This window comes from Pristiophorus japonicus, chromosome 14, assembly GCF_044704955.1.
Source record: "Pristiophorus japonicus isolate sPriJap1 chromosome 14, sPriJap1.hap1, whole genome shotgun sequence".
Classification (NCBI taxonomy): Eukaryota; Metazoa; Chordata; class Chondrichthyes; family Pristiophoridae; genus Pristiophorus; species Pristiophorus japonicus.
The window spans coordinates 168,785,770-168,810,239 of NC_091990.1; the positions used below are offsets into that span (position 1 = coordinate 168,785,770).

The 24,470-nt window shown below is 46.8% G+C and overlaps 1 protein-coding gene across 1 annotated transcript in view; it reads right to left on the reverse strand.

Moving 5' to 3' along the window:
• Positions 1-24,470, reverse strand: part of LOC139279543 (protein lin-54 homolog) — a 228,533-nt gene that overhangs the window by 90,543 nt on the left and 113,520 nt on the right. Inside the window, exons 5-7 of the mRNA XM_070898671.1 lie at positions 11,815-11,973; positions 9,934-10,020; positions 2,764-2,941 (exon numbers count right to left, since the gene is read on the reverse strand). Of these exons, the coding sequence (XP_070754772.1) occupies positions 2,764-2,941; positions 9,934-10,020; positions 11,815-11,973 (424 nt within the window). The remainder of the gene's footprint in view (positions 1-2,763; positions 2,942-9,933; positions 10,021-11,814; positions 11,974-24,470) is intronic.

Consider the following 24,470-nt stretch of genomic DNA (forward strand, 5'->3'; position numbering starts at 1 on the left):
GATGCCCACAGTTTGCTGCATCTTTGCATTGGATTCATATACTCATCGCCAGTTATTGTGTTCCTAACACAGATGAGACGGCACACAGGGAGGTTAAAGTAACAGTGACCTCAGTCCTGATTAAAACACTCCAGAGTGAGGAACATACCTTAGGTGCCGACTTATATACAGTGCTCCCAAGGGATGCTGGGATCCCTTGGGACTTCAGGGGATGCCTTCCCTGGTGGTGGAATATGGGAGTGCATGCTTTACAGATACACAACATTTTCTACATTACAACAGTGGCTATACTCCAAAAGTACTTCATTGGGTATAAAGCGCTTTGAGATATCCGATGGTGGTGAAAGGCATTATAGAAATGCAAGTCTGTCTTTCTTTGTAATGTAGGAACTTTGGGCCCAAGTTTCCACATGATTCGCACCTGATTTTTAGGAGCAACTGGTGGAGAACGGACTATTTTAGAAATCGCAATTCTCCACATTTTTTTTTCTGCAGTTCTAGTCAGGTAGAACAGTTCTACTTTGGAACAGAATTTTTTCTTCAAAAGGGGGCGTGTCCGGCCACTGACGCCTGATTTGAAAGTTTCCACAGTGAAAACGTACTCCAAACTAAAGTAGAATGGAGCCAGTGAAGATTTTTGTAGAACTGAAAAAACCTGTTCTACACATTAAAAAATCAGGCGCAGGTTACAAATTAGGCGTCCAGAACGAGGGGGGGGGGGGGAGGGGGGGGGGAACTCATTAAATTCGACAATAAATCCTTATTTATACTTCTACAAATATTATACAAATAAATCCAACCTGAATAAACATTTATAAGCCAAGAAAAGATTAAATAAACCATCTTCCTACCTGTGTGAAAGTGCTTCAGCCAGGGAGAATTCTGCAGCCGTTCGTGCCGCTGAGCAGGAGGGGGAAGAGAGAGAGAGAGAGAGAGAGAGAGGGAGGGAGAGGGGGAGAGAGGGGGAGAGAGGGAGAGAGAGAGGGGAGGGAGAGAGAGAGAGAGAGAGGGGAGGGAGGGAGAGAGAGAGAGAGAGGGGAGGGAGAGAGAGAGAGAGAGAGAGGGGGGGGAGGGAGGGAGAGAGAGAGAGAGAGAGAGAGAGAGAGAGAGAGAGAGAGAGAGAGAGGGGGAGGGAGAGAGAGAGAGAGAGTGGGGGGGGGGAGGGGGAGGGGGAGGGAGAGAGAGAGAGAGGGGGAGGGAGGGAGAGAGAGGGGGAGAGGGAGGGAGGGAGAGAGAGGGGGTGGAGGGGGGGGAGAGGGAGAGAGGGGGGGAAGGGAGGGAGGGAGAGAGAGGGGGGGAGGGAGGGAGAGAGAGGGGGAGGGAGGGAGAGAGAGAGAGGGGGGAGGGAGGGAGAGAGAGGGGGAGGGAGGGAGAGAGAGGGGGGGAGGGAGGGAGAGGGGGGGAGGGAGGGAGAGGGAGGGGGGGAGGGAGAGAGAAGGGGGGGAGAGAGAAGGGGGGGGAAGAGAGTGGGGGGCGGGTCGGGGAACAGGAGCGCGGGTCGGGTCAGTCGGCGGGGGGGGGGGGAGCGGGTGTCTGGTCGGCGGGGGCGGGGGCGGGTAGCGGGTGTCGGGGGGGGTAGCGGGTGTCGGGTCGGGTCTGGTCGGCGGGGGGGGGAGCGGGTGTCTGGTCGGCGGGGGGGCGGTGGGGGGAGCGGGTGTCGGGTCGGGTCTGGTCGGCGGGGGCGGAGGGAGCGGGTGTTGGGTCGGGTATGGTCGGGAGTGGGCGTCTGGTCGGCGGGGGGGGGGGGGAAGCGGGTGTCGGGGGGGGGTAGCGGGTGTCGGGTCGGGTCTGGTCGGCGGGGGCGGAGGGAGCGGGTGTTGGGTCGGGTATGGTCAGGAGTGGGCGTCTGGTCGGCGGGGGGTGGGGGGGAAGCGGGTGTCGGGTCGGTGGGGGCGGGAGGGGGGAGCGGGGGTGGGGTCGGGTCTGGTCGGCGGGGGGTGGGGGGAAGCGGGTGTCGGGTCGGTGGGGGCGGGAGGGGGGAGCGGGGGTGGGGTCGGGTCTGGTCGGCGGGGGCAGGGAGCGGGTGTCGGGTCGGTGGGGGCGGGGGGGGGAGCGGGTGTCGGGTCGGGTCTGGTCGGCGGGGTTGGGGGGGGTGGGGGAGCGAGTGTAGGGTCTGGTCGGGGGGGGGAGCAGGAGCTGGCCGTGGGAGGAGCCTTATTCACGCAGCCCCAGTGAGGCCATTGGGCCAGGGCTAGGGGCTGCGTGCTTCGGGCCCCTCCCACACAGTTCGGCGCCTGGAGCTACTGCACTTGCGTGCCGACTGTAGCGCGCATGTGCAGAGGACCCGGCACTGTTTTCAGCGCAGGGACCTGGCTCCGCCCCCCCCCCCCCACTGCTCGTGCTGACTGCGCCGAGTGCCAGAGGACGTGTAAGTAGGTGGAGAATACCGAGGATTTTTTTAGGCGCCGTTTTAGGCGCGAAAAACGGGCGCCCAGCTCGGAGGGGTGCCCGTTTTTTTTCTTGTGGAAACTTGGGCCCTTTATGCTGGACTCATGTTAACTCCAGAGAGTGGAACTATCAAAACTCGGTTCTCTTGCAATTTGAGTTATCCATTCAGATATAATTACTACAAAACTGTTACACAAAAGATGGCAATCATCATCAATGGGGATCAGATTGGAGAGGCTAGGTTCACCTTCCAACATACACATATGTTACCTTACTTTATGCAAATCATCCTTTTACGTTATTGACACTACCTTTGCCTAGGAATGAGGTGACTTGCTCTGCTGTTAGATATCTTCTATTTATTATGTACTGTACCTTCACCTGGATGCATTGCAGTGTTTTCCATTGAACCAGCCAGTGAATTAAACTGGACGCACTGGCCTTTGTTGTCCATCAACTGACCCGGAGGAAGGACATGGACCGCTTTCAGTTGCCCTGGATTTGTACTATTTATGACCAACATCTGAGTATTACCCTTCAGCTGATACAAAACCTACATAATGAAATGGAAAATAAAACTGATCAATATTTTTAGTCATGTCCAAGTGAACAGAAGATTTAAATTCATATCAAAAAAGATAAATACAGATTTGAATGGCTACTGAACCCATCCCTAACTCACTCCACCCAGAAGAACTTACAATCCTTCATCACTACCCTACCTACAAGCCCATTCCTCGTGTTGATCATTCGGTACAAAGAACTTTCTGATATCAGCCCGAAATTTGTATTTTGCCGATTGAAAGTTGCCCTGTTGTCTTGCTGTTATGGTTTAAGACAAAGCGATAAAGTAAATGTTATTCAATTAAATAGTAGAGGTACTTGCAAAAATTCTGATGTTGAAACAAAAAAATGCATATAAATATAGAATAATGGTAGGATTACATAGAAATGATGCAATCAGGAGGTTTAGTATCAGTCACGATGGGACGTGTTCTCTGGTCTAATTGCAGTCATTGTGAGGTTGCTGCTCTTCTCGTGCACCAGTAACACCAAGTATTTAAATGAAGATCCCTGCACGCATTGTGAGTAGGGAGCATCATAGATGGTCCCTCGAATGAGGATGACTTGCTTCCACAGGCATTCACAAATGTTTCAATGAAGACCCAATGTTCCAGTCCTGAACTCCAATTGAGGGGGTGGAAGATGCCTGTGTGTGGATTTTTTTAACGTGTGGTGGCCGTTGCACACCAGCCACCACTCGGGCTCGACAGAGCTAGGTCTTGGTCCAGTGGCAAGGGTTAACCAGGACGACTGAAGACCTGCTCTGCTGCACGGACCTAGTGCGCACACATATCGCAGTGTGGGCTGGGCCCGTGCTGCCCCTGGGCCCTCGCCTCTTCTGGGCCCCGTACCCTCATTCACTGCACTTCCGTCACGATCTCTCGCTGCTCCTCCGCCACAAACATTTGCCGCACCGCCACCTCGATCCCTCACCGCTCCTCCGCCACAAAAATACTCGACGCTCTGCAAATAATTGTTTGCACAAAGTGTAAAGTCCTGTCCCTGCAGTACAGATTCACACGAGGCACATACTGGAGTCAAGGTCACTCAGGACCTGCACCTTTATTACACAGCTCTCGAATGCCACACTTGCCTGAGACCTGTCCTTATATACCTGTCTGGGACAGGTATCCAGGGACAGGCACCCCTGGTGGTAAGGTAAGCTTGTGGTTACAGGTCATCTCTAGTTACAGTCATGTATAGCATGGTAAGATACAGTTATGTACAGTAGTGTGAGATACATGACACAAAGTATTATAGGAACCACAAGGCCAGGAGGAGAAGAGGACACCACGCATGGGCTCCCAGTGCTGGAGAAGCATCCAGCGGCGTGTCAATTTCTTCTGCAGTTTCTGACCTTAACTCCGTCCTGTTAATTTTGTAATCGTCGTACTCGTAATTGTCCTCCGAGTCCGGGCTGGCGGTGAAGGACGAGTGTCCTTCCAGGGAGCAGAACCTGTCCATGTTCTCCTTGACCACCTCGCAGAAGGGCCGCTCCACCCCATCGCAGGTGCAGGTATTGAGCAAGATCCCACTGGAGATAGCCAGCAAGTGGTGGACGGTGCCCTTGCAGCGGCGGCTGTTGAAGAGCTGGCCGCAGCCGGACAGGTTGTCCTTCAGGGCCACACTGGTATCAACAGGCAAGATAAATGGCACCAGCCATTTAAGGACTGCTCATTGCTGCTTTAAAATTGCCTTGGTCTTTGATGTGCACTCAGATATCTTCTGTACAATCTCATCATCATCATAGGCAGTCCCTCGCAATTGAGGAAGACTTGCTTTCACTCCTGAAGTGAGTTCTTTGGTGGCTGAACAGTCCAATACGAGAGCCACAGACCCTGTCACAGGTGGGACAGACACTCGCCAAGGGAAGAGATGGGTGGGACTGGTTTGCCGCACGCTCTTTCCACTGCCTGCGCTTGACCTCTTCACGCTCTCGGCGTTGAGATTCGAACAATCGCACAATCTACCATGCCAACAAGGAAGGAGCAAGATTGTTTTTTGTTGAGAATGTTACTTTGGAAGTCTTGCTGCAATGTGGTCCTGACAAGAAAGGTGCTCGTTGTTGGAGCTAAGGATAGCCTCCAATTCGCACCAATGCGCACAGTAGCAGGGTGGAGGTGGCAGAGCAGTTGCATGCAGTATCATATGTGCATGGAAGATAGCAGCAAATGAGGAAGACATTTTCAGGACTCATGAATATTGCCACGGTGAGTGTTTTGCCACGTTGTCCACTTGTGATATATTGCCTTACACCGAATGCCAACAGTTTACTCGCACCTCGTGCTGAATCACACGCTGAGCAAACACAGTAATCAGGCAACCATTCAGCTGGTTGGTAAATGCACAGGAATGACCATGTTGGTGCAGAGCATAGTGCCCAAGTGGTACAGAAATACATTTTTAATGCTGCAGATAAATATGCAAGTTGGACCACTAACCATGCAGTCAACACAAGCTATTAGCAACATTTTATGTTGATGGATGCTAGATTGCACATATAGGTGACAATTCCTACTCCTTTCGAATTCTAAAATGTGTCCCTTTCATATCTACATGCAGGAGAAAGCTGCATATAACAGGCACAAACAAATGAAGATGGTAGGGGTTCTCATTCCTAAGACCACTGACTTCCTGTGAGCTAGGGCTAGAAATGTAGAAACATAGAAAATAGGTGCAGGAGTAGGCCATTCGGCCCTTCGAGCCAGCATCACCATTCAATAAGATCATGGCTGATCATTCACCTCACTACCCCCTTTCCTGCTTTCTCTCCATACCCCTTTATCCCTTTAGCCGTAAGGGCCATATCTAACTCCCTCTTGAATATATCCAATGAACTGGCATCAACAACTCTCTGTGGTAGAGAATTCCACAGGTTAACAACTCTCTGAGTGAAGAAGTTTCTCTTCATCTCGGTCCTAAATGGCTTACCCCTTATCCTTAGACTGTGACCCCTGCTTCTGGACTGCCCCAACATCGGGAACATTCTTCCTGCATCTAACCTGTCCAGTCCCATCAGAATTTTCTTTGTTTCTATGAGATCCCCTCTCATTCTTCTAAATTCCAGTGAATACAGGCCCAGTCGATCTAGTCTCTCCTCATATGTCAGTTCTGCCATCCCGGGTAGACAGTAGAGAGAGTGGGGAAGGATAGGCTCAGAGGCCTCCTTAAGGTCATGGCTTGTACCATCTTTTGGTTTTTATTCTTACTCACTCGTTCAAATTTTTGCAGTACATTACCACATCTTGGCATGTAAACTGTGTTTAAAGGGATGTCTTCCTGGCAACACCATAAAATATGTTTTTCTTTTGATCCTCTTGGTGCCCATCGCTCACTCTAAAGATCCAGGGCTCCCACTCTGGGGGAGAACTTTGGTTAGTTGCGAGAGGATTCACTCATTGAATGAGTGAGGAGCAAAGCAGGTTGCATTGGAGGAGCATGAAACTGTGCCCAGAGGGCCAACTTCAGTGTTCCTTCAGACACTAAGCCAAGAGCTTCAGATCTCACAGAATTTGCAAACAAATAGAGTTGGGTATTTGAGTTTCAGCATTTCATATATGTCATATCTTCAGAGCACAGTAACACACAACCTGTGAGATGGCTGCAAGTTCCAGAATCACCTGACCTGCTCATCAGGTGACCTGCTTTTTATTAAACAGCACTAGCTGCAGTAATACAGGTGTCCACAGTATGGAGCTACAGACATTACAATATAGATATTTGAGAGTGTGCTAAGAATGCTACAAAGTTGGTGAGCAACAATGGAGGAGTCTGCTACCCGCAGTGCTATATAAACATCTAAATGACCTGCCGATCACAGTGGAGAGGATGGCCAGTCTCCGCCCTACTGCAGTGGGCAGTGCATTCACCGAGGTCCTGGCAGACATACGAGGCAATTTGAACTCACCAATAAGGGGAAAAGGGGCAGGTGAGCATTTGGAGCAGCTCCATTCCCACCGATCTGTGATCTTAACGCCGCTGCTTTTGGTGACACATGAGCCTCCCGCCAGGTGAAGCTGTCGGTAAGCCAACATGGCTGAATAGAGGCAAGTCAAAATCCTCCTCTGAGCCCCTTAAGAAAATTCTGAGCCTTTGCTGCCCCAGGCGCCAACCGCGAGACCCTCGCAACAACCCCACCCAGACTTGCAGTCAGCAGCCTTCTTCTGGACCGTCCAATTTCCTTCCCCCTCCCTGCTGTCACTTTCCGCAGGAAACAGCCACGCAGCTGAGCATCAGCAAATGACTCACATTCCCGCATGGGATTGCTGTCCACTCCTGCCAGCATCCAGCCGGAAGTTACATTCCACCTTATAGTTTCAGTAATGAAACCTCTGAATGGGACTATAGAGATCTTAGATAGCAATATACAGCAGGCTGTTTTGTCTTGATTCAACATGCCGGGAAGTCAGGCTGAGACAAGTATAATGAATGGTTTAGTGACCCCCACAGCTGCCCAGTGGTATGGTCCCTTGTAGATCACTTGACCCCTCCTCTTTTATAGGGGGCACTTGTGAAACTTATGATTTTAAAGCCCCCCAAAAAATACAAAAAAAAAACAAACAACAAAAAAAGGGCATTTGAAAAGTATCTGGAGTGTCCCCCAGATTGGGAGGGGCACTTGATCTAACTGTCTATTTTGTTCCCCCCCCCCCCCTCCCAAAAGAGTTGTAGATCACTTGAGAGGTGGAAGCTGGAGGGACTGGAGTGCATCATCACTCCTGGCAACCACATTTTAATTTGATGTTAATGTCCAAAGTTTAATTTGTTTAAATTGTCGGTTTTAGTGCCCCCCCCACCCCATCTTTAGTCAGGGGGCACTTGTATAATTTGTGTTTTTAGTGCCCTCAAAAAAAAAATAAGGGGGCACTTGTTTGAAAGTGTTTGGAGTGTTCCCCCCCCCCTCCCTCCCTCCCATTTAATCAGGGGGCACTTGATTTAATGATTTAATTGTTCACAACAAAATAGTTGTTGATCACTTGAGGTCCTGAGGGAGTGTTGAGAAGCAGGAAAATAGCCATAAGTTAGCACTAATGATAGTTGTCTTTCAGAGTGATGCCACATCTGTGCTGCACATCTTTCTTTTCACATTATTCCAGATGTGCTAGCTAGATTGCAGGACCAGCACACAACAGAAGTGACATCAGTTGCAGCCACCATATCAGTACATATGCTGCCACCAGTTGCAGCACCATTCATTGTACTAGGGCAAGGAAATACCAGATCCGTCCATCTCCAGTAGGGCTGGGAGATAGCTCCCACACTTCCTCCTCACATACAAGAAACACTCAGTTCAGGAGCCAAAGACACACACTTTACACTTTCACAGGAGGGAAGCAACAGGGTAAGGAATGTTGAGCACAAGTACATCACATACGGGAAATAAAATTGTGTTAACTGGAATTAAAATGTGCTGTGACCATTTGGGATGAGGTTATATGAAATTGTAGTGCAGGAGCGCCATTTTATATAAGGCTGGGGGATACGGTTAGGATAGATTAATTCCATTTTATTGGGCACATCTAAAAATGATTGCACTTTTGGTATAGCCACTTAAGTAAAGATGTCATCAATGAGAGCGTATTTGAATAATTTTCCTGTCTGAATGCGAGCTTCTGTATGCATGGCCTCGGGATCTGGGCCAATGTCTCTTGTTCAATGCGTTGTGACTAGGCTTCTTCTTCCACAGCAGTGTCTCTATGGATGACAAAGTTGTGCAAGAAGCAAGTGACCAGAGATATCTTGAAGACCTTCAAGTTGCTACATTGCAATCTGTTGAGGAATAGAAACCTTTGCATTTATATCTCAATATTCTGCTCCACCATAATCCTGGTGTGCCCAATGATGCCTACCTGATGTTAATTCTTTGGGGATGGATGGGGGCAGGGGGGGGGGGGGGGGGAGGAAGAGTGGCGATGAAGGAAGCAGTAACTTATGCAGCTCAGCGAGTTGATGGCAGTAGGCAAGATCTACTGACCTATAGGCCGGAATTTTAATTTGGAGGCGGGTTGTGAGTGGGCGAGGGGCTAGAGAAGGGGTTTCTCGCAGACCCTGTCAAATTTAACAGCAGGGCCTGATAACATTTCAAAGCTCGCTTTCCCGCCAGCAGCCAGCCAGAGGGAGAGTCCGGCTGGCTACAGGTGGATAGGCTGTGGCATAAACAAGCAGGGTTCAAGGAAAGCATGGAACTCACCATACATTCCTTCTTTAAGTTTCAAAATTAAAGTTTCCAGCCATTTAATCATCGTTCATGCATATTAGGTACAGCGTGTTTAAGAACATGCAAGCAAGCATAAAAGCTTTTCAAAGTGATTCATACTGAAGACATAAAAATTAATCTAAAGAAGTGGAAAATATTGTGCAGCTCTCACTGAGGATAAATAGAATAAAAATCACTTAAAAAATAGTCACAATAAAACACCTGAGAAACAACTTTCTTTCCTACTGCGCCTTAAATGCAGGATCAATTTTCCACATGTTTTGAACCAGTGTAAATTTAGGAAATTTGGTTATTTAGCTTAGGGAGTAGTACCACTTTAATGAGCATGGATTGATACTTGAGGTTGTGTGATCATGAAAGGCATCAGGAGCCTGAATCACTGTATAGCAATCAGGAGTGTAACTCCAGCTGATTTTCCCTCTGCAAAAGACACTGAGGCATTTGCAATGTCCCAGTGGTGCAATCAACTAGCTCAGTGCAGACCATGGATTGAACCGGGGACATTCTAGTGCGTGTAGATCTGTACCACATCAGGCAGTGAATTTACCTTCCGAGTTATTGGTGGGAAGGGGCAGGAAACCTATGCCATGATGAAATACGGTCCACTTAGATTAAAAAAGAAAAATGTTACAAATTATTGCTCACTTATTGTGAAGGTCAGAGCACTAAATCTCGATTGTTTACTTGCTGTCCAAGATCTCTCACTTCAATGCAAATTGACGCCTGCAGTCACAAGTGCTTACTCTCTTTGTACACTCACTCACCTGGCATAAGTTATGGCTGGAAATAGGAAAGTCACATCCAGGTGGATGGAAGGGCTGAAGAACAGCAGTTAATGGTCTTAAGGGTTGCTAAAAAAAATGAAATAAATACAGATATATTAACAGTAATTGGTTCATATGGTTGTCTTTTAAACAATCCCACTAATCAGTTCGAGCATTGCCTAATCTTATAAGTTTATGGAATGTGATCAAGTCCTTAGGGGTCAGGTTTTTCAACCAAAGTTTCCTGGTTTTAATTTATCCCCCTTCCCCCACTGCCAAAAGTTCTCACACAAGTATCCCCTTGAGCAGGGTATTCACATTAATTTGGCTCCAGTTTATCCAACTGCTAAACAGATACCAGCATTAGAAAGTCAACAGGAGTGATGTGTAAATGACTAGCACCTGTCCGCAGGAATTACATACTCCTGGCCCAACTAATGAATGAGAGAAAGTCACACCCCTTATGCCAGCCTTTGATTAAAATCTAGCCGCAGGAAGTTCTGACTTTAATCAGTTAATGAACAACTTGCTAGTAAGGCATTTATTGCCCACCTACTTCAATAAGTGTATTAATCAATAACTAGAATCAGATCAGTTATTATCTATATTTTCCATTGCGTTGCACAAAGACAGTTGTCCAATATAAGTTTTGTTTTATGTGCAATTTGACAATGAAGTTGGGAGAAAGACTTCAAAAACTCATTCCACAGAGTACGCTGTTGCAATTGGCTTAGCAAAATTGAATGTTAACTATTGTCAGTCATCGTAGGCGGTCCCTCGAACGAGGATGACTTGCTTCCATGAGTTCACAGGTGTTTCAATGAAGGACCCGATGTTCCAGTCCTAAACTCCAATTGAGGGGGTGGAAGATGCCTGTGCGTGGATTTTTTTAACGTGTGCCGACCGTTGCACACCAGCCACCACACGGGCTGACAGAGCTAGGTCTTGGTTCAGTGGCAAGGGTTAACCAAGACGACTGGAGACCAGCTCCGCTGCACGGACCTAGTGCACACACGTATCGCAGTGTGGGCTGACCCATGCTGCCCCAGGCCCTCGGCCCTCAGTACAGCATGATCAAAACTCATGATAACAGGAAGTAAAGTTTGTGGACAGGAAGTATACACCCAAGGCAAGATTTTTAATAAAAAATGATTGGTCAGCTGGATTGTTTGTCATTTTGCTAATAATCAATTGATTTTGTACTACTGATTTTAAGTGTGCGATTCACAATGGTAGAAATGAAAGGAAGACATTTATATTGTCTGAGGTACCAAGCTCAGTTACTGTTGGAAGGTGTCATTTGGAAGGGCAGAGGATGGGCAAGAGTCAATGCATGATCTGGTGGAGACGGATCACTGGGGAGAAAAATTAAGGATTTAAAAACCCCAGCTACTTCTAGCTAATCTTTCTCAGTTTTAAGTGGTTCTGGTGGCTTCATTTCCCTGCAACCCCGTTAGGGATATTCTATCAATGGGTGTGCATCTCTACTATTTCAGTCTTACCTCTGTTAATTTATGCTAATAATGATTATTTATTCTTAGTCTTCTTGTCACACTGTGTGCTTTTATATTCCAATAGAAGCAGTAAGTCAAATGCATATTTCATCACCACTGATTCAAGTGACTTTTTTACTTTACTATTCAGGCTGACAGCTTAGTGGAAGAGCTAACACAAAATTATTTGAAAAATTATATATAAATGTCTTTTACACTGGTGCAAAATTAGTAAACTTGACAGTTGAGATTAGCATGGAAGAGCAAGCAAAGTCATTAATGCTGTATTGATTAACTATTAAATAGACAGGATTAATATCTATTTAATACTAAGGATAAGAACACACAAATGGTCAAATGGTATATGGATCATAGTCACCGAGATTACCAAGGGACTGGCACTGTCTCTGAGAGGAGAGCCCTGCTCCATGGAAAGATGATGTGGTGGTGAGATCTGCCTGTTCATTTCATCTGTCAAGGTGTCAGATATTGGACTGTCCTCTTTAGATTCAGTGGCGATGCTTGCTACAGCCTCTCTGATTTCTGCCTAAAATCAGTAATCGGTTACTGTTAACTTCACGTCTCACCAACATCAGTTAGCACATTCATTTTGCATTTCCAGGGCCAACAATTATTTACACCATTTTCATCATTTTTCTAAGTGTCTAACACCACCTATTTCTCATGTAAGGATCTACATTGAAGAGAGTTAGGGCAGAGCAAGCGCAGGAGATGCAACACCTGCCCTTTTACCCCCCTCCCTTCCTACCATCCAGGGCTCCAAACACTCCTTCCAGGTGAAACAGCGATTTACTTGTATTTCATTCAATTTAGTATACTGTATTTGCTGCTCATGATTTAGTATCTACATTGGGGAGACCAAACGCAGATTGGGTGACTGCTTTGCAGAACATTTCCGTTCAGTCCACAATTATGACCCGGGCTTCCGGTCGCTTGTCATTTTAATTCTCTATCCCACTCCTGCTCTGACCTCTCCGTCCTCAGCCTCCTGCACTGTTCCAATAAAGCTCAACGCAAGCTCGAGGACCAGGCCTCATCTGTCTATCAGATACTTTACAGCCTTCTGGACTCAACATCGAGTTCAACAATTTCAAATCATAACCACTGCCCCCATCTTTTCAGACATCAGCTAGTGGTAATGATTCTGCTTCATTTACACCTCCTTGAGACCCATCTTTTGTCTCTTTACTTGTTCCATTAACATTCCCTTTTGCCTCATCATCATCCCTTTTATCATGTATTCTCTCTTGCCTTCCATCCTATCATAGACCTTCCCTGTTGTTCTTTCCTCCCCTCCTCCCTTTCCCTGGCTCTGTACTTGCTTAAAACCTATTACATCTCAAACTTTTTCCAGTTCTGATGGAAGGTCATCGATCTGGCACATTAACTTTCTTTCTCCCTCCACAGATGCTGCCTGAGTATTTCCAGCATTTTCTGTTTTTAATTCTCAATAGATATGGACTCACAAACCCCGCTGAATATACCATTAATTGCATTCTATTTACAATCCCACGCACAGAGACCACACAGTGACTGGTGTGGGAAATGGAAAAATGTCACAGTAATACAGTAGCTGTAACTGAAGCAAGTTGTTGGGGCAGAGTAGAATCAACTTTACTCTGCATCTAACTGTGGTACCTGAACAGAACATAAGAACATAAGAAATAGGAGCGGGAGTAGGCCATTTGGCCCCTCGAGCCTGCTCCGCCATTCAATAAGATCATGGCTGATCTGATCTTGGTCTCAACTCCACTCTCCTGCCCGCCCCCCATAACCCTTGACTTCCTTATCGCTCAATGACCCAGCCTCCACAGCTCTCTGGGGTAGAGAATTCCAAAGATTCACGACCCTCTGAGAGAAGAAATTCCTCCTCATCTCGGTTTTAAATGGGTGACCCCTTATTCTGAAACTATGCCCCCTAGTTCTAGATGCCCCCACGAGGGGAAACAGCCTTTGTGCAGCTAGAGAGCCTGGAGGGGGGAAAAGAGAGAGAGAGAGCCGGGGCGGGGGGGTGCCAAGAGAGACGGGGTTGCGGGGGGGGGAGAGAGACACGGATGTGGGGGATCGGAGGGGAGAGAGGGAACTCAGGGCAGACGGATCACGTTCTTTCAACCCCCTTTACAACCACGCCCGATTTCTCGGAAAACTCAGTGCATGCGTTACAAGGGATTTTGGCTAGGGGAGGGATACGCTTGCACTGGAGTAAGGGACTTCGGCTGGACTTGGTGGCTTTTGGGGAGAGCTTTCCTCTATGGCTTCTGAAGTCAAAATAGATGCATCCATTCTGGAGAAGTCCCAGTGGATTGAAAAACCGCAAATGTAACGCCCCTATTTAAGAAGGGAGGCAGACAGAAAGCAGGAAACTATAGACCAGTTAGCCTAACATCTGTCATTGAGAAAATGCTGGAGTCCATTATTACGGAAGCAGTAGCAGGACATTCTGCCTGCACTAAGGGAACACGTAAAAGGAGCACATTATACATTGAGCAAAATGTACTGAGCCCACTTTCACCACACGTTGCAAGGGTTGATAAAAATTGAGTTGACTGATATAAAAGAACTGTCAGGACATTCCAATATGAGTCAGATTAAGGTAGTTGGAGAGAAAATATTTTGTATTTTTGGGTCTAGATCTGTGACTGGGCCCAATGGGGCTGAGGCATTTTTGGCATAGATATTAACATAAAAACATAAGAAATTGGAACAGGAGTAGGCTGTACGGCCCCTCGAGCCTGCTCCGCCATTCAATAAGATCATGGCTGATCCGATCATGGACTCAGGTCCACTTCCCTGCCCGCTCCCCATAACCCCTTATCATTTAAGAAACTCTCTATTTCTGTCTTAAATTTATTCAATGTCCCAGCTTCCACAGCTCTCTGAGGCAACGAATTGCACAGATTTACAGCCCTCTGAGAGAAGAAATTTCTCCTCATCTCAGTTTTAAATGGGCGGCCCCTTATTCTAAGATCATGCCCTCTAGTTCTAGTCTCCCCCATCAGTGGAAACATCCTCTCTGCATCCACCTTGTCAAGCCCCCTCATAATCTTAAACGTTTCGATAAGATCGCCTCTCATTCTTTTGAATTCCAATGAGTAGAAGCCCAACCTACTCAACCTTTCCTCAATTAACCTAGTGAACCTTTTCTGAACTGCCTCCAAAGCAAGTATATCCTTTTGTAAATATGGAAACCAAAACTGCATGCAGTACTCCAGGTGTGGCCTCACCAATATTCTGTATAGCTGTAGCAAGACTTCCCTGCTTTTATACTCCATCCCCTTTGTAATAAAGATCAAGATACCATTGGCCTTCTTGATCACTTGCTGTACCTGCATACTATCCTTTTGTGTTTCATGCACAAGTACCCCCGGGTCCCGCTGTACAGGCAGCACTTTGCAATCTTTCTCCATTTAAATAATAACTTGCTCTTTGATTTTTTTTCTGCCAAAGTGCATGACCTCACACTTTCCAACATTATACTCCATCTGCCAAATTTTTGCCCACTCACTTAGCCTGTCTATGTCCTTTTGCAGATTTTTTGTTTCCTCCTCACACATTGCTTTTCCTCCCATCTTTGTATCATAAGCAAACGTGGCTGCATTACACTCAGTCCATTCTTCCAAGTCATTAATGTAGATGGTAAATAGTTGGGGTCCCAGCACTGATCCCTGCTGCACCCCACTAGTTACTGGTTGCCAACCAGAGAATGAACCATTTATCCCGACTCTCTGTTCTCTGTTAGTTAGCCAATCCTCTATCCATGCTAATATATTACCCCTAACCCCGTGAACTTTTATCTTGTCCACGGTCTGCAGTAACAAGACTCTGGCAAGCAAGCAACATGCACATATTATATCTCTCTTGTCCTTGGTTGTTTTAAGGAGCCAAGCAGTCATGGTCAAATTGGATAAATATAGTCTCCCAGAAGCCATCTATTTAGTCTTCTTGTCTCTTGAAATAATGGTGGCACTATGAATTGGAATAAAATGAAGGAATGATGAAGTGGTTTCCGAGTCTAGCTGCAGGAGTGTGCAGTGTTCAGTGATGGCCTCCAATAAATGTGTCTGCATGTAAGTATCTTCAGAAATGGCTGGATATTATTGCCAGGTCCAATAAAAGATGGTGCAAGGTAGGTTACAAGTGATTAGTTAAGATGCAAACGGACATGTCTGGCATGCATCCATTGACACTCATCCTCTTCCACAATCTGCACATACAAATGGATTCCCAGAGGGATAACCATTACTCTTATTTAGGCAAAACACAATGAATTATCTCTGGGGAAACCGACACAGATGGTTGATGGGATCCAGCTTTGAGAAACTCGCAATAATTGTTTTTTACAAAGGCAGCTAATTGATGGAAACAAATAAAGCAGCTACTCAGAAGTTCAAAACAAATGAATCCACTAGAAATAGAATAGGAAGGACTAAACATATGGGAAGGCACACATAGCACTTATTTTCTGAGTAGCTGAAGTGTTATTCAAGTGCACCAATGTTATTATAGCATAATTGTCTAATTACCATATTTTTAAGGGCTAAAATGAGGCTAATGCGCAACAAATGTGTAATCTCTACGTACCACAGGTGCTTTTCCATCACATGATAGGAAGAGGAGTAGGCCATTCAGCCCTGCGTTCCGATTTCACCGTTCTATTCGATCATGGCTGATCTGTACCTCAACTTCATTTACCTGCCTTTAATCCACATCCTTGGTACCCTTACTAACAATCTCAGTCTTTAAAATTTCAATTGATTCATTGTCCACAGAGTGGCCTGCACAGAGCGATCTTAAACGGAGTGCTTCTAAACACACTATTAAAGTTAGGAATTTGGAGAGATGGGGAATTTGGACCTGAGGGGGGAGGAGGTATTGCTTTTTGTCTCCAATACTTGTAGTGTTTTGTGTTACAGGCAAATATTTAATTTAATCTACCTATAACTTAAACAAAATCTAGTAATGAATTAATAAACTAAACTATAAGACAAGTTAATGAAATACATATACTTTAATTAATTAAATAACTAAAACAAGGTTAATTAGGGATGGGTATGCAGGTGGTGCACCGCAACAGCAACATGTGGGAGTTTGTGGAGAGCATTGCGATCCCGGATGACCACGTCTGCAGTCAATGTCTGCATCTCAAGAAACTTCAGCTCAGGGATGTTGAACTGGAATCCGTGGTGCAGGCATTGCAGGCATCAGAGAGGGGAAGAGTTATCTAAACATTTTGATCCAGGAGACAGTCACACCCCTTCGGTTAGGTCATGGTACAGGCCTGGTTAGTGGTCAGGGACAGATGACTGCAACTCAGGCAGGTAAGCTGTTGTGTATGGAGAAAGAGTCAGCCTGAACAATGTGAGCTCAAAGTAAAGTGTGACCTTAGTCTTTTATTGCAGGTCTCCAGAGTGCCTCTCCAACCTGTGAAGCCTTCTTCAATATCTGTGCTCCCAAGGGATTATGAGATCCCTTGGGACTCCGGGGAATGAGCCCTCTGGTGGCTGTACAGAGTAAATACAAGTCCACATATATAACAACACGCCCCCCCCGCCGAAGTCAATAGTATAACTATTTGCAATGTGAGTCGATCTGGGGCCCTTCTTGCCCTGGTTGATCGTCTCAGTGTGAAAGCTGGAGTTGTTGAGTCATTTGTTGGGCCCTCGCTGGGCTGCTGTGCAGCTGGCCTTGCTGGGCTGCCTGGTGTGTTGGGCCCTGCAGGGCTGCTGTGGATGATGGGTTTTGCTTCGAGGTCAACCGTGGTGCCGGTTGCCACTGGTGTGTGTGTTGGGGGATCAAAAAAGCTAGGGTCCAAGGTGGGTTGCTCAGGATAGTCCGTGAATCTGAGTTTGATTTGGTCCAAGTGTTTCTGGTGAATGAGTCCATTTGAAAGTTTGACCCGAAACACCCTGCTCCCCTCTTTGGCCACGACAGTGCCAGGAAGCCACTTGGGACCTTGTCCATAATTTAATACAAATACAGGATCATTGACTTCAATCTCGTGTGACACATTTGCGCTATCATGGTATGAACTTTGTTGAAGCCACCTGCTCTCTACCTGTTCATGTAGATTAGGATGAACTAATGAGAGCCTTGTCTTAAGTGCTCTTTTCATGAGCAGTTCAGCAGGTGGGATCCCAGTGAGTGAGTGTGGTCTCGTGCGGTAGCTAAGCAGGACTTGGGATAGGCGAGTCTGCAGTGAGCCTTCAGTTACCCTCTTCAAGCTTTGTTTGATGGTTTGCATTGCTCTCTCTGCCTGACCATTGGACGCTGGTTTAAACGGGGCAGATGTGACATGTTTGATCCCGCTACGGGTCATGAATTCTTTGAACTCAGCACTGGTAAAACATGGCCTGTTGTCACTCACCAGGAGATCGGGTAAGCCGTGTGTGGTAAACATAGCCCGCAAGCTTTCAGTGGTGGCAACGGACGTGCTAGCCGACATTATCTCACATTCAATCCACTTGGAGTACGCGTCTACAACCACAAGGAACATTTTACCCAAGAACGGGCCTGCATAGTCGACGTGTACCCTAGACCACGGTTTGGAGGGCCAAGACCATAAACTTAGCGGCGCCTCTCTGGGTACATTGCTTAACTGCGAGCAACTGAGTTGATGTGGTATATTTGGACTTTCAGAAGGCGTTCGACAAGGTCCCACACAAGAGATTGATGTGCAAAGTTAGAGCACATGGGATTGGGGGTAGTGTACTGACATGGATTGAGAACTGGTTGTCAGACAGGAAGCAAAGAGTAGGAGTAAATGGGTACTTTTCAGAATGGCAGGCAGTGACTAGTGGGGTACCGCAGGGTTCTGTGCTGGGGCCCCAGCTGTTTACACTGTACATTAATGATTTAGATGAGGGGATTGAGTGTAGTATCTCCAAGTTTGCGGATGACACTAAGTTGGGTGGCAGTGTGAGCTGCGAGGAGGATGCTGTGAGGCTGCAGAGCGACTTGGATAGTTTGGGTGAGTGGGCAAATGCATGGCAGATGAAGTATAATGTGGATAAATGTGAGGTTATCCACTTTGGTGGTAAAAACAGAGAGACAGACTATTATCTGAATGGTGACAGATTAGGAAAAGGGGAGGTGCAAAGAGACCTGGGTGTCATGGTACATCAGTCATTGAAGGTTGGCATGCAGGTGCAGCAGGCGGTTAAGAAAGCAAATGGCATGTTGGCCTTCATAGCAAGGGGATTTGAGTACAGGGGCAGGGAGGTGTTGCTACAGTTGTACAGGGCATTGGTGAGGCCACACCTGGAGTATTGTGTACAGTTTTGGTCTCCTAACCTGAGGAAGGACATTCTTGCTATTGAGGGAGTGCAGCGAAGGTTCACCAGACTGATTCCCGGGATGGCGGGACTGACCTATCAAGAAAGACTGGATCAACTGGGCTTGTATTCACTGGAGTTCAGAAGAATGAGAGGGGACCTCATAGAAACATATAAAATTCTGACGGGGTTAGACAGGTTAGATGCAGGAAGAATGTTCCCAATGTTGGGGAAGTCCAGAACCAGGGGTCACAGTCTAAGGATAAGGGGTAAGCCATTTAGGACCGAGATGCGGAGGAACTTCTTCACCCAGAGAGTGGTGAACCTGTGGAATTCTCTACCACAGAAAGTTGTTGAGGCCAATTCACTAAATATATTCAAAAAGGAGTTAGATGAGGTCCTTACTGCTAGGGGGATCAAGGGGTATGGCGAGAAAGCAGGAATGGGGTACTGAAGTTGAATGTTCAGCCATGAACTCATTGAATGGCGGTGCAGGCTAGAAGGGCCGAATGGCCTACTCCTGCACCTATTTTCTATGTTTCTATGTTTCTATTACACCTGTGAATGCAGGACTCTAAGTCCGCATCAATACCAGGCTACCACACGTGGTATCTGGCTATCGCTTTCATCATTACAATGCTTGGGTGGTACTGTGGAGGTCATTGATGAAGGTGTCTCTGCCCTTCTTAGGGACCACTACTCGATTGCCTCACAGAAGGCAGTCTGCCTGTATAGACATTTCATCTTTGCGCCGCTAGAACGGCTTTATCTCTTCCTGCATTTCCACTGGGATACTGGACCAGCTCCCATGAAGCACATAGCTTTTGACTAGAGATAATAAGGGGTCCTGGTTTGTCCAAGTTTTAGTCTGCCGGGTAGTGACGGGTAATTGCTCAAATGCTTCCATAACCATGGCTAAATCTGTGGGTTGTGCCATTTCCACCTCCGTGGTAGGCAATGGCAGCCTACTGAGAGCATCAGCACAGTTTTCTGTGCCTGGCCTGTGGCGGATGGCATAGTTGTGGACAACGTGAACGCCTATCTCTGGATGCGGGCCGATGCGTTGGTATTTATCCCTTTACTCTCGGAAAACAGGGATATAAGTGGCTTATGGTTAGTTTCCAATTCGAATTTTAGCCCAAACAGGTATTGATGCATTTTCTTTACCCCATAGACACACGCTAACGCTTCTTTTACAATCATGTTGTAGGCTCTCTCAGCCTTAGACAGACTCCTGGATGCATAAGCAACTGGTTGCAGTGTCCCGAAATCATTAGCTTGTTGCAATACACACCCGACGCCATATGATGACGCATCACACGCTGATACCAAACGCTTACATGGATCATACAACACAAGCAATTTGTTTGAGCATAACAATTTTCTCGCTTTTACAAAGACATTTTCTTGGCTTTTGCCCCAAACCCATTCGCCCCCTTTTCGTAGTAAGACATGCAGTGGTTCTAGCAGTGTGCTGAGACCCGGTAAGAAGTTACCAAAGTAGTTCAAGAGTCACAGAAATGACCGCAACTCCATCACGTTCTGTGGCCTCCGTGCGTTCTTGATTGCCTCCGTCTTTGCGTTGGTGGGCCTGATGCCATCCACCGCAATCCTCCTTCCCAGGAACTCCACTTCAGGCGCCAGGAAAATGCACTTCGAGCGTTTTAACCTAAGCCCCACGTGGTTGAGTCGACTAAGAACCTCCTCCAGGTTCTGCAGGTGCTCGACTGTGTTCCGACCTGTGACCAAGATGTCATCCTGGAAGACCATGGTTTGCGGGACTGACTTCAGTAAACTTTCCATGTTTCTCTGCAATATCGCTGTCGCTGATCGGATTCCAAAAGTGCATCTGTTATAAACAAAAAGACCTTTGAGCGTGTTGATGCAGGTGAGGGCCTTCGATGATTCCTCCAGTTCCTGCGTCATGTAGGCTGAAGTCAGATCCAGCTTCGTGAATGTCTTTCCTCCCGCCAGCATTGCAAAGAGGTCATCGGCTTTTGGTAGTGGGTATTGGTCCTGCAGGGAGAAACGATTGATAGTTACTTTGTAATCGCCACAGATTCTGACAGACCGTCTCCCTTGAGGACTGGGACAATAGGACTGGCCCACTTGCTGAACTCGATCGGTGAAATGATGCCCTCTCGTTGCAGCCGGTCTAGCTCGATCTCTATCCTTTCTCTCATCATGTACGGTACTGCTCTCGCCTTGTGATGAATGGGTCACACCCCCGGAATTAGGTGGATCTGCACTTTTGCTCCTTGGAATTTCCCGATGCCTGGTTCGAACAGCGAAGGAAATTTGTTTAAGACCTGGGCACACAAAGTGTCGTCAGCGGGCTATAGCGCTCGGACGTCGTCCCAGTTCCAGCGTATCTTTCCCAGCCAGCTCCTGCCGAGCTGCGTGGAACCATCGCCCGGTACCACCCAGAGTGGTAGCTTGTGCACTGCTCCTTCGTAGGAGACCTTTACTGTAGCACTGCCGATTACAGGAATCAGTTCTTTTGTGTAAGTTCTTAGTCTCGTGCGAACTGGAGTTAAGACTGGCCTGGAGGCCTTGTTGCACGACAACCTTTCGAAAGTTTTTTTGCCCATGATGGACTGGCTCGCACCCGTGTATCGTTCCATTGACACCGGGAGTCCATTTAGTTCAACATTCAGCATTATCGGGGGACAATTCATGGTGAATGTGTGCACCCCATGTACCTCTGCCTCCTCTATCTGAGGCTCTGGATCGTAGTGATCCTCCGTGGGTCTGTCCTCCTCTGCAATGTGGTAGTTTGCAGGTTTAACAGGCTTAGCAGCTCGCCTGCACACTCGTGGAGGTGTCCCATTGTTCCACAGCCTTTGCAAACGTATCCTTTGAATCGGCATGAATGGAAACGATCAACCCCGCAGCGCCAATAAGGTGTTAATGGCCTTGCATTCATCACCCTTGATGGTGGACTCTGAGACATCTGCGGACGTGTAGCTGCACGTATGTGTGACCTGCCCTGTACGTTACGATTCAAAAACAACATCACTTTGTTCACAGTACTTGTAGCAGCACTTGTGTGCTGAGAGATTTGCTTTGTATTGTCACTGGTGGCAATGAACGCCTGGGCTATCACTATGGCCTTACTCAAGGTTGGGGTCTCTACAGTCAAAAGCTTGCGAAGTATGGTTTCATGGCCAATGCCAAGTATGAAAAAGTCTCTGAGCATGTGCTCCAAATGTACTTCAAATTCGCAATGTCCTGCAAGGTGTCTTAGCTCAGCGACATAACTCGCCACTTCCTGGCCTGGTGTAGAACCAGTACCTCGCCATCAGAATGCTTTCCTTCGAGTTCAAATGTTCTCGGACCAGTGTGCACAAATCATCGTACGATTTCTCTGTGGGTTTCACTGGAGTAAGCAGATTCTTCATGAGGCCATATGTTGGTGCCCCACAGATGGTGAGGAGGATTGCTCTATGTATGGCAGCGCTCTCTTCCCCATCTAGCTCATTGGCCACGAAGTATTGGTCGAGTCGTTCCACAAAAGTTTCCCAATCATCTCCCTCCGAAAATTTCTCCAGGATGCCCACTGTTCTCTGCATCTTTGGGGTTCGCGATCTGTATCTCGTCGCCAATTGCTGTGTATGGAGAAAGAGTAGACTGAACACTGTGAGCTCAAAGTAAAGTGTGACCTTAGTCTTTTATTGCAGGTCTCCAGAGTGCCTCTGCAACCTATGAAGCCTTCTTAAATACCTGTGCTCCCAAGGGATTATGGGATCCCTTGGAACTCCGGGGAATGAACCTTCTGGTGGCTGTACAGAGTAAATCCAAGTCCATATATATAACATAAGCAGAATCAGGTGAAGTACTGGAGGAGCCTCGGCCTTTGCCCTTATCCAACAGGTATGAGGTTAGTGCCGCCTGTGTGGATTAGGGCAAAGTCTGCAAGGTGGATGAGCAAACTGACCACGGCACCGTGGTACAGGAGGTCATTGAAGTGGGGAGAGTGAAAAGGAATGTTGCGATGGAAGGGGCAATACAGTCAAAGGGATAGATATTGTTCTCTGTAGCTACGACCGGGAGTTCTAAAGGTTGTGTTGCCTGCCCAGTGGCAGGGATATCTCCTTGCGGCTGGAGAAGAATTTGGAGTGGGAGGGGGAGGATCCAGTTGTCGTGATCCACAAAGGAACTAACGATATAGGTAGAACTAGGAATGAGATTCTATTGAGTTTGAGGAGTTGCGGTCTAAATTAAAATGCAGAAACTCAAAGGTAATAATCTCTGGATTATTACCTGAGCCACGCGCCAATTGGCATAGGGATAAGCAGATCCGAGAGTTAAATGTGTGGCTCAAAGAGTGGTGTGGGGGGGAAGGGGATCAGTTCATGGGACACTGGCACCAGTACTGGGGAAAGAGGGAGCTGTTCCGTTAGGACGGGCTCCCCTTAAACCGGACTAGAACCAGTGTCCTGGCAAATCGAATCACTGTAGATTGGGCTTTCAACTAAAAAAGGGTGGATGAGAGATCAGGTGAGGGGAAATGTATAAATATAAAGAGAAAAGTCAAGGCAATGGAGCTTTGTGGCAATTTGGGTAAAGATAAGTATGTGACAGGAAGGGACAGAGAGTTTAAAGGTAATTGTGCATCAGCGAATAAGATGAAAGCAGGGAACAATGGTAAAAGGTTAAAACTAAAGGCTCTTTACCTGAATGCACGAACATTGTAACAAGAGAGACGAATTAGGGACACAAACAGAGATAAATGGGTTTAATCCAAGAGCCATTACAGAAACATGGTTACATGGTGAACAACGTTGGGAACTAAATATTCCAGGGTACTTGACATTTCGAAAAGACAGACAGACTGGAAAAGCATAGATGGGGGGGCTGCGGCAGGTAGCCCAGATGATAAAGGATGACATAAGCACAGTAGTGAGAAAGGATCTTGGCTCGGAAGATAAGAATGTAGAATCAGTATGGATGGAGATAAGAAATAACTATGGGCATAATACACTGGTGGGAGTGGTTTATAGGCACGCAAACAGTAGCTACACCGTTGGACAGAGTATTAATCAAAAAATAATAGGAGCTTATCACAAAGGTAACACAATAATCGTGGGAAGCTTTAATCTTCACATATGCCGGGAAAATCACATTGGCAAAGGTAGTCTGGAAGATGAGTTCATGGACTGCATTTGAGACAGTTTCCTAGAACAATACGTCATTGAACGAACCAGGGAACAGGCTATTTTAGGTCTTGTATTGTGTAATTTGACAGGGTTAATTAGTAATCTCATAGTAAAGGATCATCTGCAGAAGAGTGATCATAATATGATAGACGGCCACATTGGGTTTGAGAGTGAAATACTTTAATCCTAAACTAGAATCTTAAACTTAAATACAGCTAATTACATAGGTTTGAGGGGCGAGTTGGCTAAGGTAGATTGGGAAATTAAATTAAAAGGTATGACGGTAGATAGGCAGTGACGAATACTTAAAGAAATATTCCAAAATTCTCAACGAATATACATTCTATTGAGAAATTAAAAAAACCATGGGAAAAATGATCCATCCGTGGCTATCTAAAGAAGTTAAGGACAGTATTATATTAAAAGAAGAGGCTTATAATGTTGCAAAGAATATTTGTCAGCCTGTGGATTGGAAGAGCTTTAGAAACCAGCAAAGGATAACCAAAAAATTATAAAAAGGGAGGAAATAGTGTTGTGTATCTGTAAAGCATGCACTCCAATGTTCCGCCACCAGGGAGCTCATCCCCTGAAGT